The 17,807-nt window shown below is 53.1% G+C and overlaps 1 protein-coding gene across 1 annotated transcript; it reads right to left on the bottom strand.

Moving 5' to 3' along the window:
- Nucleotides 1-636: 636 nt before the first annotated feature.
- On the bottom strand, nt 637-12,977 carry Scn4b (sodium voltage-gated channel beta subunit 4). Its single transcript, XM_032910583.1, has 5 exons — nt 12,445-12,977; nt 4,370-4,542; nt 3,601-3,829; nt 1,919-2,048; nt 637-970 (listed from the first exon to the last, which is right to left on the bottom strand). The coding sequence occupies exons 1-5, from the start codon at nt 12,503-12,505 to the stop codon at nt 877-879; spliced, it is 687 nt and encodes a 228-aa protein (XP_032766474.1). The 5' UTR covers nt 12,506-12,977; the 3' UTR covers nt 637-876.
- Between the last annotated feature and the right edge of the window lie 4,830 nt (nt 12,978-17,807).

Genomic DNA, 17,807 nt, shown 5'->3' with positions numbered 1-17,807 from the left:
AAGTGTCAGGGTGGCATGGTCCTGCCGTGCCAAGTACAAGGGCTGTCAGTCTTGTAGGGCTGGGGTAGACATTCCAAAGGCTGGGAGGTCGAGGCCTTGCTCTCCCACCTCTGAAACTCAAAGAGCAAAGCCAGAAAAGATGCATATAGCACCCTGGAGCTGCAGGAAGGATGGCGGCTGCCCCTCCCCACAAGCCTCCCCAGCAGCTGCAGCCCAGAGAGCAAAGAGCTAGGTAGGCTGGGACACTTGAAGGCCAGGGCAGCCAGCCCTAGCTGGAGGGTCTATAAATTCAGAGCGGGAGGCTGGTCAGGGAGCCAGGACAGTGTGGGCAGGGTGGAGGGGAGAGAAGTCCCCTCTAAAGGAACTTCCAGAAGCCTGATATTCTTCAAAGCCCAGCTTGCCTCTCACGACTGGCCCCACCCCACCCCCGGAAGACTCAATCCCAGAGTCCTAGTGCATTTCCAGCTTCTGAAGGGGTCACCCTCTTCCCATGTCCAAACCCCAGCTTTGGGAGCAGCCCTCGCTGATCACCTCGATTTCCTGGTGAAAGATCAGAAGGAAAACTGAGGAAAAAGCAAGGCTTCACAGAGGTGAAAGTCTAGGAGACCCCATGTATCCAGGAGCTGGAACCAAACCTTCCACACCACTCCAGCCCCTCCCTTCCCTGTCTCCAATCTCCTGTGGGCTTCCTCCCCCAGTCAACCCTTGTCCCCAGGAAGCCCCGGCTGGGGAGGGAATGGCAGCTGGGCAGGACCACATCCTTCGTGCTCAGAAAGAACAGTTTGGGCCAAGCAGCACACATCTCAGACAGGACTCGGCATCAATATCACCATCAGCAAGTGAGGCTCCCTGCCCTGCTTGGCCCCGAGCAGGGCCTCACACTTTTGTGGGTGGCTTCTCTTCTGCCTTGGAGCCAGGCAGCCCGTTCTCTGTGTTGTCATTCCCAGAGGAACTCACGAGACACTCCTTCCTGGAGGGGGTGGAGGGTGAGAGGAACAAGAGAGATGAAGGAGTGGGTGCATGGTTCCCTGTACCCTCTCCCTGGCCTTTTCTGTTCTGTTCTGTTCCAGAGACAGCCCGCCTCGTCACCTGTCTTGCCTAGAACATGACTTTCTAAAGTCTTTTCCCTTCTGATACCTTTCTCTTGCTCTGGCCTTCTAAGATTCTGCACCCGTTGCTTTTAAAGACAGCCTGACACTGTCCCAGAAAATTCTGGGCCCGGGCTCATACGCTCTTTACCTGCCCACCTTCCTCCTCCTTCTAGTGAGGAAATAGACGGAACCCAGGGCCTCACACACGCTAGGCGAGTGCTCTGTCACTCAGTTACATCCCTACGCCTGCAGTTATAACCAAATTTATCATAGGACTTCTGAGGAAGTCATGTCACCCTTTCGGGTTTTAGTTTAGTTTCATTTAGACTTGGCTTTTGAAACAGGGCCTCACAGTGTAGACGAGGCTGGCCTTCAACTCAAGGGAGTCCTTCTAAGCGTGACTCTCGACCACTGGGATTGCAAGCACGAACCGCCATGCTTGACTGTCAGACATTGTTTCTGCCTCTCCCAACTGAATTCTCAGGATTTCTCCTCTCCCTAAAAGAGTCTAGAGTTTCTATACGTGAAATAGAAGTGAAAACAAATAGGCCTCCCAAATCTGATGGTAGGTTTTAGGGCAGGTGGTACAAATGGGAAAAGAAGTTAATGGGATGGGGAAGGGGGGGACAGCCTGATGAGGAAGATCAGGGAGAGAGAGGTTGGGAGACAGCTAGGAGATGGTGCAAGGGCTGTAGGGATATCAAAGGCCAGCGGTGGCATCAGAAGACATTGGAGAAAGAAGAGGCAGAGAGGACACTGCAGGCTGGCAGGGGTTAATGGATGTGGAGTGAGGGCCACCACATGGGAGTGAAGGCGAGTTAACTCACTTCTTCTCTCTGGTCTTCTTCAGGATGAAGGTGATGAGCTTCTTCAGCAACAGGATGCAGACGAGAAGTCCGATGACCCCGCCTACCACAGCCAGGATGATGAGCGTCACTGTGTTGTCCACTTCTTCCACTAGGGGAGGGACAAGACAGGGAGGGAAGAACTGTGCAAAGCCATGGCACAAGGTGCAAAACCAGCAGCCCTGCCTCTGGACCATGACCTTCCCGGGTCAACCGAGACCGAAAAGGCTATGGCGTCTATTCCTTTCGCCCCTCCCAATAGACTCACACGCAAGTTGGGGAATAAATCAGGGTGAGACCCACAGCTCCCAGCTTTGAGCCATAGGCTCACTCCTCAGCTAGCCTCCCTGCTTCCTCTCCCATTGCCTCCAGACAACCTGCTCTGTCACCCTTCCCAGCAAGGTTGTCCCTGGCCATTCTATAAACCCTCCTGCCTCCCCCTGTTGCTTTGACTCCTACATACATCATTGCTCTTTCCTTAATTGTGTTGACCCCTCAGCTAGCGAAGCTCCCATCCTGACCACACTGGTTCCTCAGCACCCTGGGCCACCATGTAAACGGGCGGCTGAAGCACTCTATAAATGGACAAGAGCTACCTGGGGTGCGGGTGGGGGGTTGAACCCTCCTGGCTCCCCCAGGGGCCACCATGTAAATGGATGGTTGAAGCACTCTATAAATGGACAAGAGCCCTCTGGAGCCAAGGGGGGGGGTGTCACTGAGCCAACTCAGAGCCTGGCACCCACAAATACTCTGCCAGCATTGGGTCCCTTTCCCTTTTCCTCCTACAAAGGGCAGGCATGGAGGAGCAGAGAGCAGGAATCTAAACAGAAAAAAAGAGGTGGCATCCTTTGCAGTTCTAACACCAGGCTCAGGCTCTAATAAACACTGCCTGGATAGCCTATGGTTCTGCCCTTGAAATAACCCAAATTCAACCCCTGCCGTTCCATCTCCAGGGGCCCCTTGATGTGGTTATTGGGGTGGGACATGCAGAAGGCATCATGTTCCAGGATCCCCAGTTGCAAGGAGCCCAACCTCACTTCTCACCTACGTATCCCTCTTTACTTCCCTGACCCACCACGTCCATGGAGTCTGGTATGTCCTTATCCAGCACCTTCAATACTGGCCCACCTATAATCAATTCCACAGGTGGGGAAGGGCCACACCTCATTCTATCTCTTTAGAAAGCATCTGCTATTCATTTGGGGCTATCCATCTGCTTGTCTCACTCTAAACTACACACTCCTCAAAAACAACCCAAAACTCTATGTCCCAGTCACAGCATCCTTTACTACAAGACCTGACAGTCGTCCAACACTTGCTAACCCAGTACACAAAACCAGCAAGAGTCCATCCACACGGAGAGAGTCTAATGATGCTGAAGACTCCCAGCCAACCCCCCCTCCCTGCCCTTCACAGCCACCCTGACTGAAGGCAGCCAGACATCCATTTTATGTACTAGGAAATCGAGGCTCAAAGATCCTCAGTGCTATCCCCAAGCCTTTCCGTAGCTGAATTTTCCTAGCTTCCAGATGCAACTCCAGTAACTCTTGCAATCGTAAAGAGAAAATTGTCAGCGTGGCTCATTTTGTAGTTTCAATGCCACGCTGTCAGGCACCCCAAGTTCTTCCTACCCTACCACCCTCACCCCTGTGCCCACCACATACATTTATCAACCACTTGGAGGAAGATCGTAGCAGAGTTGTTTAAGTCCTTCTCCTTGGGGTTCCTCACGAAGCAGGTGTATCTGCCCGTGTCACTGAACTCCAGGTCACTCAAGAGGATGGAGATGTTATTCATTTTCTCCTTAGTGGAGCCCTCTAGGGTGATGCGGTCATCATCCTTCACTCTCACCTTAGGGTCAGACTTATCGTTCTTCACGATCCCGTCGATGAGCTGGGGCAGGGAAAGACCAGAGTAGTCAAGCTTCATAGCACCCTTCGGTGGGCACCACCCAGGACCATGTATGTGCCCAGAAAGAGCCTTCCTCTTCCTCTGCTCTGTCTGACGGTGTCTACAGCTCTGCCTGACCTGAATTCCGCCTGTTTCAAACTAAACCTGTACTCTTTCCTTCAGGACTCCCTTGGAACACACCCCACCAGCTGCTGTTTTCCTAAAAGCCTTTTTGATTTTGCACAGTGCCTCTGCAAATACACACACACACACGCGGCTTCTTTCCCCTGATCGTTAAGCTTGGGATATCCAAGTTGCAGGTTTCTCTCAAGAAAAGACAACAAAGACTAGCCAAGCTTTCCAACAGACCCCAAATTCTGGCATCACCACCAGAATCATCCTCCTGCCTGGACTCGATAGAAGGAGTAACAAAAGGTGGGTTCTTGGGATCATCTTTAGCCCTCAGAAGGGACCGAAGTCTGGGCCTGAATGCATCCATGGGCAAGGGCCGGACAGTGGGGAGGACATGAGCGCCCCACTTACAATCCTGGATGTTTCGCTGTTATTGTAGGACCACCTGAAGTAGAGGTTCTCAAAGCCATAACAGCTGGAGAAGGTGCAGGGTAGCAGGATCGCTGAGCCGTTGATAGCGTAGATGGTGGTGGCCTTTCCCACAGATACCTCCAACGACAGGTACATGGGGAGCAGGAAGAGACCTGTACAAAGGACAAGGCCTCCCTTAATAAAGTCCCCATAAAGCTCAGGAAGAGCACCCTCAGCCAAGAAGAGGAGTTTTGTCAGCTAAAGAGGCCTTTGACATCTTCAGGACGGAAGGTGGTTCTCAATCTACACGGCCTGGACCGTGCATTTCAATATCCACTTGGCCTGAATAGAACTGAATTCTGAGCCTTAGTGGCCCGTGTGGTACTCAAAATGACCACGAGGGGACACCCCAACCCAAGAAAAGAAAGGGCCTAGTGGTTTGTGGTTTTTCTGTTTTGTTTTGTTTTGTTTTTCTTCCCACCCCACCCCCGCCCCACAGGAACTTGCAACTCCACCCAACTCCACCCCTCCACCTGGGTCGGGGGCAGCACCGATAGGAGCCAGGGAAGTACTAGAACTCCCCGTTTCACCTGCACCCAAGGGACTTCCCTAGGTGGGGGCACACCCCTGGTGATGTTTGAGAGTTTCAAGTAGGAGCCAGAGCTTCATCTGGCGGAAAGGCGCGATCGCCGCAGTCCCTGCCAGGGAGCTAGGGGCAGAGGCACCTTAGGGCTGGACTTGTCTGACTAGTGAGTACAGCGTCTCCGACTACCCAAGGGGATCCCGAGGAGAGAAGGATGACTACCCGGCCCTCTAGAATGGAACCGTGGCCGCGACCTCGGGGGAAAAACAGACTGCTAGCATCGAGGACTCAGGAAAGAGCAGAGCGCAGCTCTCTGCAGAGGCCATTTGTATCAAGAGAGGGCTCGCTGCAGGATGCGGGACCTAGGGGTAGCGTACTCTCCGGATTCGGTGAAACGCAGTCTCCTCATCGCCCTGCACCCACTCTCCACACCCTATCCCAGAAATCACAGTGACACCCCCCACGGTCCCCTCAACCCCCTCCACAGGACAGCCCTCTGCCCCGCCCCTCCACAGGACATCCCTCCGCCCCCAACCCCCCATTCTTTACACAGAGCATCCCTCTGCCTCCGGAGGCGTTGCCTTCCGTAAGTCCTCCTCCTAAGCGCTCTTACAGAATCTAGCCCTCCTCTTTCCTGCACATTCCTCAGGGAAACTGCATTGCCTCAAGGTCGTTCCATACTGAAGGAGATGCACACTGAACTCATACCTTTCTTTGCCAGTAGGGGAAATGAGCACTCACTCCCATCTTAATTCTCAGGAAAGTCCTTTGTTGTCTAACTTAATTCCCTCGTGCTGCATCATAAATCCGTTTCTTTTTGTTTTGCCCACAAAGAGGTAATGACCATGTTACTAAGTGACAGACAAGGTTCTCTAAAGAGTAGTGCTGGTGGCCCAGCTGCTGCTCTCAAGGGTCCCTTCACTTTCCTGTGTCTCCTTTGCTTCTGGTCCCTACACACACACACACACACACACACACACACACACACACACACACGGTCAGAAATTGCATTCTATGACTCAGGAACCCTGCCCTATGGTCTACCCAGCCCTCTGGAATGGAACCATGGCCGCGACCTCGGGGGACACGGACTGCTAGCATCGAGGACTCAGAAGAGTGATGACTATAGGCAGATACTGTGCCTGTTGATGAAGAATTTACTGTGTGCCTGGCGCCTTTCAGCTTCCTGCTACCCCATCATATCTAAGATTGTAGACCATGCGAGAGACATGCGAGAGAGGGAGCTGAGCCTAGAGAAGTCAGCAATTCCCTTAAGGTCAAAGAGAAAGACAGAAACCCCTCCTCCCATGCTGAAATAGGTGCATTTGCCCTCTGTGGCTCCGGCTCTTACTAGATTGCCTCAAATTTGCAACTCTGTCTCTCTGTCTCTCTGTCTCTGTCTGTCTCTGTCTGTCTCTGTCTCTCTGTCTCTGTCTCTGTCTCTGTCTCTTTCTCTCTGTCTCTGTCTCTCTGTCTCTGTCTCTGTCTCTCTGTCTCTGTCTCTCTGTCTCTCTGTCTCTATCTCTCTGTCTGTCTCGCTCTGTGTGTGTGTGTGTGTGTGTGTGTGAGTGTGTGTGTGTAACTATTGCAGTGGTTTTCCATGCTGAGGGACATTAGAATCAACTGGGGACAGATCTCAGCAAGTGTGGGTCAGCCCTGGAACTATGTGAGTCTTCAGAACTGGCCTCTCCCTGTAGCTCCCAGGGAACAGTGTGGGTGCAGACCACAATTTAAGAGTGACTTGCTATAGGGCTCCCACACAATCACACCCCCCCCACTCCTAATAGGTGCACTTTTTATCCTTTTATAGACGATAATGTCGAGGCTCAGAGAGGTAAATGGTTTTCCTTCAGTCACACAGCAAATGGCCTCTATGGAGCTCAGTACTTACTGTATGATAACATGGATATATTTAATAGACTATGACCGTTCCATCTGTAACCCATAAAGCTGTTATTCCTCTTATCGCCAATAAACACCTCAAAGAAATAAAGATGTAAAGACCACACCCAAGAAGTAAGTGGGCAGCACTCAGAAATAGATCTGCTTTCCATTCAATCAAGAGCCATTCTGATGGGGGTCAGTGCTCCCTGGAGTTCCTGGTTCTTTTTTATCTCTGCTGTCCTCTACCCCACCCCTGAGGTCTAGGAACAGTCACGTGTCCACTGCCCAGCCTAGAGCCAACCGTAGAGGATGGGAGCCTGAAGCTTTGCTTTCCCTGCCTCCCAACAACCTCCTAAGCCCAGAACCAGGATACGGAGCAGAAGACAGGGATGCACAGAAGAAAGGCAGCTTCTTCTGGGCAGCAGAGCTGGCTCAGTGAGTCACACTGATTGCTACGTCAGTGTGAGGATCCGGGTTCAAATTCCCGGCACCCATGTAAAAGCCAGTGTGTAACATAAGGCATCGGTAACTTCCAGTGCTAGCACGGGGAGATGGGTGACGAAGGCAGGAGGATTCCTGGAAGCTTGTGAGCTGACAAGTCTGGTGGATGAGGCAGGCAAACAACAGAAAGATGCTGTCTCAAAGGACGTGGAAGGCAAGGACCGGGGTGAAGTCTGATCTCTATGTACACATTGCTGCATGCCCTCATCCACACAGGAAAACATAGACACACCTCTACGGTTACAAAGAAAAGAAACAAAGAAGCTCTAAGCTGGATGTGGTGGCTCACACCTGGAATCCCAGAAATCAGTCGTCGGGATAGCTGCAGCAGCCTTGAGACCAGCTTCTGCTGCGGTAAGAGACTCTGTCTCAAACAGAAAAGGAAGGGGGGAGGGAGCAAGCTCCCTGTTGATTCCTCTGAGCTTAGCGTCTGGACCCAGGAACTAAGGTCCTGATGAAGATGGGGGAGGGGGACTCATCTCCAGAGGCCAAATTCCTCATTCCCAACTCCAGCTCAAATCAGTGATTCCAGAGCACAGAAGCGCATCACAGGGGGAGATGACAATTGTTTGCTTTTGAGACAGGATCATACGGGCCAGACTAGAACTTGTCACGCAAGCAAGGGTGACCTTGAACTTCTCACCCTCCAACTCCACCTCCTGGGGTGCTGGGATTACAAGGCTGTGTCTCTGTGCCTGGCTTGAGGAAGTGCCTTTGATGGCTTTAAATAGACAGAAGCGGAGAAGAGCCTGACGGAAAGTTCAGAAGGAAGAACGCTATTTCTTTAAGTTCTGGCTCACCGCTCAGTACGCATTTCTGCTTGATGCGGGTGACTTAGCTCTGTCTAGCACGATGAGGACTCTCGGTGGAGCACTGGCGTGTCCTCAAGAGCCTGGAGGAGATGAAGCAAACCGGCAGCAATGGTTTTCACAGTCATCCCTGCCCAAGTGGAAACCTGGGAGATAGTAGAGGAGCCTGGGTGCTTCTGCAACACACAACCCACCTGGCCAGGCATGGAGAAGGCCTTCTAGCTGTCTGGGAGGATGAGCTCGGGAGGGAGGAACATGGGCCGTGATCACCAACAAACCCCTGCAAGGCTACTTCAGCAGGTTGGCCAAAGCTGGGACCGACTGCTCAGCAGGTCCCAGTCTGCCTACTGACCTTGACAAAGTCAGAGGTGCCACCTCCTGCAAGCGCATCCCCAGAGCAGCGCAGGGATAGCTAGATGCTCTCCCACCTCCCAAGCTTGGTGGGAAGCCAAAACGTGAGGTTCTATAAAACACATGAAGGACTTCAGTGAGAGTACATCCCTGGGGAGAGGATATTGTTTCAAAGAGGTGAGGGGGACAGGGCTGTCCCCATACCAGCATTCGATATAACCAGGGCGCCATTAGTTTCTCTTAAAGACTACTGTGTCGGCCAGCACTGTCTCCCGGCTACTCACGCATTGATTTACTACTCCTTCACCCTCTACCACATCTTGGATTATTTCCATGTGGCTATTTCCCTAAGTAAAGGACTTTCTTGCTCTGCCCAAAAGTTACCTCTTTAGAATGCCAGCATGGGTGTTGGGTCTGTCTGTGAGTTGGTCTCCCTCTGGCACTGTGGGATCCATGAAGTCTCCTCTGTCAGAGTCCTGTGGAGTTCCACCCCCAGCCTCACAGCCTGACTTTTCCTAAGTCCTTTAGCCACTCTCAGCAGCCATCATCAGAAGTCCCTAGCTCCCGCCACCCTGCTGGGACTTTGTCCAGGGAGAAAGACAGACAGGTCAGGATTCACAAGTTGTACCAAAGCTTTTGAAGAGTATTTAGGACTTCCGAGATGACCCGGTAAGGAAAGTGTTTGCTAGCAAACGTTGAGTTCAGTTCCCAGAAGCCTTGTGAAAAAATGGATATGGTGGTGTGGCTTTGTAATTCCAGAACTGAGAAGCCAGAGACCGGAGTACGCCTTGGACTCACTAGTCAGTCAGTCTCATCTACTCATGAGGAAGCTCCGGGTCAAATGACACCCCTTGTCTCACCTGAGGAATAACAACCAGGGTCAACTTCTGGCCTCTACACACATACCTGCACACACATGTACACACACACACACACACACACACACACACACACACACACAGCATTCTGCACATGGCTATACTATTAAATATTCACGCCAGCCGGAATCCGACGGCTACTACCATCCATTTCAAGGTCAATCCCAGGCTGGAAACATTCCATCATCTTTCCCATAGCCAGGGATCGGTCACACCCAGGCAGGGCAGGGGGCCCTAGGAGAGCAGAATGGTGCCTGCTCTAAGTTTAGCTCCAAGGACTTGCGGGGCATGTGGAGCAGAAGCTCGGCTGAGACTCTCTGGCCCCAGGGAGGAAGAAGGATGGCTCAGAGCTAGAGCTCGGAGGAAGAAAGTGGGCCGAGGGCATGGAGAGAAGGACCCCTCCTGGGAGAGAGGCCTCCGGGGCCTGGAGAAACAGGGCTGGGCCAGGCAAGGCTCCTGGGTCCTATGGCAAAGGAAAGATTTCTGCTCCCTCACCCTAGGCAACCTGCCTGCCTGCTTCCTGCCCACCCCCATGAGCTTTGCCAGGATAGAAGCATGCCTCTGGGACAGCACTGGATCAGTGAAACCAGCTTTACAAACAAGTCCAAACAGTGGGTCTGTTCCTCTCTTTAGAGGCCACTGGGGAGTGGTGTTGCCCACCAAATGCATGGAGCCCTCCAAGGAGTAGTCACAGGGCAAGGTGATCCCATTAGGAGGTAGACAGTCAGAAGGGCTTAGAGTCCCAGCCTTGCCTGTTCCCACAAGCCTGCCTTCTGAAGGTCCAAGAATTAATCATCTTTTCCAGGTGCAGACTGGCCCCTACTCTTCCTCCTCTCTTCTCCAGGATCTCCTGGTTTAGCCTTTCTGGTTTCTTCCTCTGAGTGGGACTCAACACCCTCTCCTTAATTGTGCGCTCATTAAGCAAGCCCTTAATAAATACACACCAGGAGAGAGAGGGTTGTGCAACACAGCACCCTCACAAGTGATAATTAAACACAGATCATGGCAATTAAGCAAATCAGGGAGCAAGGAAGGGGTGGGCAGAGCAACATACTATCAGTTACATACCCAGGAAAAAACTGGAACCCACGGAAACCTCGGTTGCAGCACTGTGTGGCCTTGCAAGCCACTTCTCGGGTTGAGGCTACGTTGTTTGTGTTTTCAAAAACAAAACAAGACAAAAACCACTGGGGTCTCAGTCTATGAAACTGAGTTGATGCAGAGAGAGGACTTCAGGGACGCCATGTCGCCAACCGGGAAGCAAAGCTCTGACCACTGCTCACACCCACCCATAGCCATCCACGCCGTGTTCCAGGGCCTCATTCATTCCCAAGCCCTAAACACTAGCCCCGCTGGCCTTCCCTCTCACCAGATGGCCTGGATTCTGTCCCACTTGTCCATCAGCTGGGCATGCACTCTTAGGCAGGTTACCATCCCTCTCTGGGCTACACATTCCTCGCCTTTTGGAACGCTCCTCACTGTGGAGCCTATCCATACTCTGCCCTATTCATACCTATTCATATCCTGCCCTATCCATACCTATTCATACCCTACCCTATTCACACCATAGCTCTGCCCTACTCTCCACTCACCCCACCCCACCCAAAGCCCTGGACCGAAAGCCCTCTTGGTTGTCCACAGAAGCTTGGTTCCATGGGTATTCCAGTAGTGCAAGGCCTAGCGCTTCCTTGGCCAAGCAAGCACGGGGATAAGGCAACCCATGACGTGCAGCGGCTGGTTTGATGACTGGAGTTTCGGTGCTTCTGAGACCCCCCTCACCCCTCCCGTGGCCACAGCAGAACCCTGGGATGATCCAAGTGTGAACTCCAGTAGAATGGCACTGTACCCATTCCACAAAGTAGAGCCTTGAGCTTTCAAGAGTCACCATGAAACCTGTACAACATCTATATGGTATGGGACGAAACGTCAGCGTCTGATAGCTGGCCTCAAGGAGAGATGGGTAAAGCAGAGCTCGGGACCAAAGAGAATACTGTCCCTCAACTCCTGACAGATACCCATAGGACAGATCTGCACATGATTTCCAAGTGTAAGAGCGGCAGTGGCTTCCCTTAAGAGTCCAATGTCCCTTGCTTCCAGAACAAATACCTCCACCGTGTGCCTGACCCAGTGGGGGCTGGGTGGGTTATGCTGTCAAACACCAAACTTGACTTACATAAACAGGAAGAGGTACAGGTGCCAGAGATGGAGTCAGCTTACATTGGAAGTCAGGCTGTGTGGAAGATTGCATTCCGGTCTGGACTAATAAATACCATTGCCTAATCTCTTGGAGTTTGACACTCAAAACCATCATGTGAATATTAATAGACAGCCATAAGGATCTATAGCCTTTGTGTCCTCTGGGCCTGACTCCTCTCTCTCCCTTCCAGCCGTCCCCAAAATGAAGAGTCAATATCAGGTCAAAGAGGTCTTCCCCGAAAGAAACCTTTTACAGGAAGAGGCACAAGGACCTTCTGAAAAGGTGGCTTTTGAATGGTCCTCTGGGTCCTTCTAAGCCCTTGTAGCATTTGAAAGAGCGGCAGGGACACCAGGGAAGAAAGAAGGTGGGAGAGCCTGGCAAAGTGTCCGGAGAGAGACCCTCATCCCTCATTGGTGCATTCCTTGCTACCAGGGAAGCAAGTTAACAGCTCTAGGCAAGAGTAGCAGACACCACTACACCTGCAAACTCCCTGGAACCCCCACACTCAAGGCAGTAGACACACACACACACACACACACACACACACACACACACACACACACACACACACACACACACACCAGCATGCCTTAACTCGGGTCTCGGAGGATTCCCCCGCTGCAGCTCCAACACCTGGCTCCAAAAGGCATCAAAGGGAGCAAGAAACTCATTGCCAGGGTGGATGGGGGTGGGGGTGGGGGAATGCACAGGGTTCCCAGGGAGCATAGTCTCAAAGCTAAGGGTCCAGCAGGAAGACCGACATCCCAATCATTTGGTGCTACCTTGTCTAAGGCACCTCTCTTCGCCTCCTTCAGGATGGGGTGGGGTTAAGAAAGAGGCGAGAGAAAAAGACAAAGCTGGGGCTATCTTACCCAAAAGCCCAATGCCCAGCCATCTCGCCTGAGTATTGCCTCGGTTCCCAGCCCGGGACATGGTCCTGTTCTCTCCGGAGCGCTCCGGGGGCTTGGATAGGATAGTGTGCACAGCCCGGCTCTCAGCCCGAGGTCGGCTGTGGGCCCCGCAACTGCCAGGGGAGCTCCGCGCCGCGGGTCGGGGCTCCGGAAAGTTAGCGGCTAGAGAGCGAGACGAGGGGGAGGAAAAAGAGGGGGAGGCGCGCCCGCCTGCCTCTTGGAGCCCGCTGCAGGAGCCCGGGCTGGAGGGGAGGAGGAGGAGCCGGAGCTGAAGGGAGGACGCCTGGGCGAGCGGCACTGCGATGCGCCTCTGCTCTGGAAGCGCTCCAGCCGCAGGAGGGGCGGCGTCCCCGCTGGTTTCGCACAGTGCCCGTCGCGCCGCGGATCAGGACCGTAGGGTCCAGCCTGGGCAGCCCTCTCCCTCTCCAGGCGAACGGGGATGCTGCGGCTTGGCACTGCAGGGCCAGCCCGCAGCCGCCCGCATCATCCCAAGCCGAGCTGCCAATTAGGAGAAGAGTTCACGGGGGAGTAGAGGTGGAGCTTTTAGGTTTGTTGGAAGGCTGTTTTGTTCGGCTCAGAGAACACGAGTAAGGAAGGGCAGCGGCTGCCTCTCCGGGGACCGCCGGGAGGACATCCGCAGCGAGCGCTGCCGCAGCCGGTGGGCGTGTGCTGGCTTGCCTGCTGCGGACGACCGGTACAGCCCTGAACCCACACCCGTCGCCTCCCGCCGCGCCGCTCATTCGCTCTGCGGATGGCTTTTAGGCCGTGGCAAACCGAGTTTCTCTTGCAAAGTGCTCCTGCACGCCGCCCACCAACCCATTTATGCACAGACTCTTTGCATGTTAGAGAGTTGAGGAACAGACAGTTGGAGACAGCGTGCTTTCCCCACAACGAGGAGCAGCGGGGGTGGGGAGGCAACCCTAAACACCAGGGACGTCTCCCTCAAGACCATTAGTCAACTACCCAAGCTACCTTCCAGGACAAATCCTCCTCGCTATCTGGAGAGCAGTTAAACCTTGAAAATACACCCTCCACTTCACCACCCCCGCCACCCATCTTCTAACCTGGAGCCCCTGGTAGGTTTCATTGGAGATCCTTGAGGTTGTATACAGAATGTTAACTGTCTGCGGGGAGAACCTTGTTTTCTGTTGGTTGTCATGGTAGTTGAACTGCTCTGGTGCCCTGTGTTTGCTGCTGGAGAACTCTAACTAAGCACACAACTTTCTGGAGAAGTTTCTGATGTCTGCTGGATGGTGACCCTATGATACTTAACCTCCTGGGGTCATGCAAAATAGCGTCTTTCTCAACCCTAGGCAACAGGGGGATAGCCCTGGGCTCCTACTTTTAGAGGACCTCATGCTAGCCCATGAGTCCAGGGGGACCACAACACGGAACGCACCTCCTCTGAGTGAGCTCTAAACGGTTCTGGAGACCCAAGAACCTAGTTTCCCTTCGGGATTGCTGAGTTGGGCTCCTCTCCAGTCTTTCCTCTGAAACGAGTGTACCACGGGCCTAAGAAGTGGCACTGTGTGGATAAGTTTGATGAGTGGGTGGGTGGCTCCTGAGAGGAGCCCCTGTTGCTGCAGGACCAGCCGCAGAGGCAAGATGACTGGGAAAAGTCTGAAAAAAAAAATCCCATTTGGACCTGATCTTCTAGGCCATCAAGAAAAAGCAGTCAAAGGCAGAAGATGGGAGACAAACTTTATTTAATGATCCTGATTTGCTGCTGCTGCTGTTCTGAGACAGGATTTTTCTGTGTGGCCCTGTAGGCCGGGCTGGCCTGGAACTCAGAGATCTACAGGCCTCTTCTTCCCAAGTGCTGGGATGAAAGGTGCTGTCCACCATGCCTATCTGATTAGCCCGATTGGTAACCTACATTGAGACTCGTGTGCCCTTTGCACTTGTATCTTGCCCCCCCGGTCTCTCCAACATTAGAACTAGAACTGGATGTAAAGACTCAAAGAGATAAACTTATGTTAACACACTTGACAGAGCTGGGCACACAGGCTGAACACACAACACATCTGGGTTCAAAGAAGCCTGGGGCCCTGGAGGCGAAACCACATCCAGGAGAGGTTTGACCTTTGGGAGGGCCTTCCACTATGCAAGCAAGGCCAGGCATCCACACTGCCTGTGTTATTTTTACAGCAGGGTCATGTTTCTCTGAGCACTAGGCTGAGGTGAGAGGAGGTGAGCCAAAGGGAAAGAAAGTGACCCCTGCCCGGAAAACAAGGAGGGAGGGGGACTAGAACTCCAGAGATATCTTTAGACCCTAGTGGCAGAGGGAGGTGACCAATTCCCCTGAGTGCCCTACCCCCACATCTTCTAATCTCTTGCTGTTCCCTGAATTCTTTAGCTGAGAGAGGACCCATACTGTGCCCTCACACCTCCCAAACACACACAGATAAATATGTGGGCCAGGGATGAAGTATGTATGGGCCAAGGTCACAGACAGAGTCAAGGGTAAATCTAGGATTGGTGCCTCTCTGATGTCTGGTTTCTACGCCTCCCACTCCTAGCTGTTCTCTGAACACTAGCAGGGCCCCCAGCTGGGCAGAACAAGGACTTGGGGAACACTAGGCAGGAGTGGGCTGAGAAGCTCTTACATTCCTAGAGCACAGCCCTCTCAGAAACCTCAGAAAGCCACTGCAGTAACAGAGCTAGGAGGGTCTTCCTGAGGAGGCCAAGGGGCAGGGTGGGGAAGGTCCCACTCCTCCTCCCCACTCTTAGGAAACTCTAAAAAAGTCCCACCAGATAGACTCTTCTTTCCTCTCAGAGACCTCTAGTCAGGGGAGAGCAAACGAAATGAACATTTCCTTCCAGGGACACGGGTATCTGGAGGGACAGGCCAGTAGTGTCCCTGGCAATACCGATTCCTGGGAATGGGTGACACACACAGGTCTGGGTGGTTTGGCTCAGAACTCCCTTGAAGTTTGCAGGGCCATTGAGACAGGGTGCACCAGAGCCGATGGGCTGTCAATCATCCATTCCTCAGGCTGGCAGAGGCAGCCCAGGCTTAAGCAGAAAGAGCTGCTTCCTTGGGAATTCAGGTAGGTTAGCTCCTAAACTCTATCTGGCCAGACTCAGCAGAAAGCCCACTTCCCTAAGCCTCCTAAGGGGCTAGAACAGTTAGGGATGTGAGGGGGCCTCCTATTTTTGGAACAGGGAAACATCCAGAGGCGTCACCTAAAGGAGTCAGGATCACAGTAATGAAGGCCTCTCAGGGGTTCTGACACCAGAAGACACTCACTAGCTCCATAGGATCACCTTCTACAGGTGACTCTGCCAGCAGATGGAAGACCTCCCCTATCAGTTCCCAGCCGGTGGGCCAGGACCCTGTGTGAGAGAAAAGGGGGCCAAGAGTAGGATGAGGTCCCAGAGCTTTTTTGAGAGGCATTCTTCCTAAGGTGCAGGAACCTGGCAGGGTATCTCCTCTCTGTCTTGCTCCCCCATTGTCCTTGTCTTCTGCCTTCCTCTCCCAGGCCTCCTCCCCCAGAAGCCCTCACACTCTTCCCAGGACACTGCAGGTACTGCAGGCACTTAAGCATAGTGCCACTGACTGTGGGTTCTGCAGGGAGCTGGTCCTACACTCTCTCACCTTATGGCTTCCTTCAGACCTTGGATCCCTACCAGGAGCTGCATCTGCATCCTGCCTATCCTGGGGCCCCCCCTCCGCTTGTAAGCAGGGTCCCCATCTCAGACAGAGCAACTACAAGCACAGGATTCTCTGCATTTTAAAGTTAAAAGCTCACAAGTTCTTCTGCCATTCGGGTGGAGGCTTAAGCTGATGCTGTCCGGGCCAATGTTTGGGATCCTCTTTCTGTAGTATCTGAATGTGCTCACATCTTCTCCTTGGCTCAGTTTGGCTGCCTCACTCAGCCACCGTCTTAGCATCCACAGAAGTTTGGCAGGTGCTGAGAGAGTTAACAAGACAGCATGCACCAAACCAACCCGCAGGCAGGCACGTGGCTGAACAGTCCAGCAAAGGATGCTGCGTGGCCATCTCAGTGCAACCGGGGCTCCCAGGACACTAGTGAGTTGGTATAAAGCTAAACTCTCTCTAACCCTTCCTCTTGAGGAGAGCTCTCTTTCTTCTTACCTGCCTTCACTTCCTAGGAGCTCAGAGTATAGGCAGGTAAGCAGTCCCTCCCTCCAACCCCTCCCCCTTTTTCCTTTCTTCAGGTTCTATCCAAACATCCTTTCAAGCAAGGGGGGATGGGGAGCCCCAGACAGATGAGCTCATTGGAAGGAGGAGGGTAGAGGGAGGAGGGAGCCAAACCATCCCGAGCGGAGACATGCTGGCCGGACAGTCCCAAGCTGGAGAGAGGTGTGTGGCCACTCCTAGAAGCAGCTCAGAGATGGGTGAGTCCTGGGCCTCTTTCTTGGGGACCACACTGGGGTGGGGACTGAAGCCCCTAGGCAGAATCTTAGCTACCCTAACCAGCAACCCAGACCTATGTTGAACTGCTTCCTGGGTCACCAAGTACCCTGCCCTCTTATCAGTGGAAGATCAGGGGTCACGAGGCATGGGAGCTGGATGCTTTAGGAAGTTTTGTAATACATTGCAGTTGTTGTCCATTATGAGACTGTCATATCAGCTAAGTGGCCACATGTGCTCCTAGAAACCGGGACTCTATCCTGCCCCTCAAATGGGCATCTGATACAAAGATACAAAGTTGTGTCGAGTACCAGGGAAGATACTAAATATCCTAATCCTGTTCTCTCCACAACATTTTAGTTGGGGCTGGGGGGTTGGGGAGAGAACAGCTAGGAGAGGAAGCATGCAAGAGGAGGAGAGTGGATAGAGTGAAGAGGAGGAAAAAGGAAGAGGGGAAGTGGAAAGGAAACATTGAGTGGGGGTGGGGGGACCTTCCCTGGGGTGGAGTGCAGCTTCAGGAAATAAGAGTGTGACTTGAGGAATCAGGGATTGGGAGAGTTCTGGCCATGTGGATAAGGACTCACGGGCACAGTGGTGACAGGAGAAGCTAGAGGCGGAGAGGGAAGAAGGTGGCCAGCAGAGGCCGCCACCTACACAGAGAAGCGGGGAGGCAGAGCGCCAGGTCCAAATGGGACACTAGAGGCCTCTGGGAAAGCTTTGCCTCTGCTCCCTTTGACCCCTACGTCACCCATGAGCATTTTGGAGTTGGCCCAACTCAACCTTTCCTCCACCTGCCTCTAAGTCTTGGCACCTCAGCGAGCCAGTTCACTGTCCTTATGCTATAAAGTGATGGTTTCCGGCTTCATGCAGCCCTGGCCCTTTTATCAGCTCTGCAGTTTCCCAGCCGCACCCCCTTGTCTGTACATATGCTGACTACAGCAGAAAT

Source organism: Rattus rattus, chromosome 8, assembly GCF_011064425.1.
Source record: "Rattus rattus isolate New Zealand chromosome 8, Rrattus_CSIRO_v1, whole genome shotgun sequence".
NCBI classification, from domain to species: domain Eukaryota; kingdom Metazoa; phylum Chordata; class Mammalia; order Rodentia; family Muridae; genus Rattus; species Rattus rattus.
This window is presented reverse-complemented; position numbering and strand designations above follow the sequence as displayed.

Bases quoted from the DNA above. Each gene is read 5' to 3' on its own strand.
- Scn4b (XM_032910583.1), bottom strand. From the start codon at position 12,505: ATGTCCCGGGCTGGGAACCGAGGCAATACTCAGGCGAGATGGCTGGGC. The intron at 2,049-3,600 runs GTATGTGGTGGG...TCCCTCCCCTAG, and splicing joins CCTCCAAGTGGTTGATAAAT to TGGAAGAAGTGGACAACACA. The intron at 971-1,918 runs GTGAGTTAACTC...CACCCCCTCCAG, and splicing joins AAGAAGACCAGAGAGAAGAA to GAAGGAGTGTCTCGTGAGTT.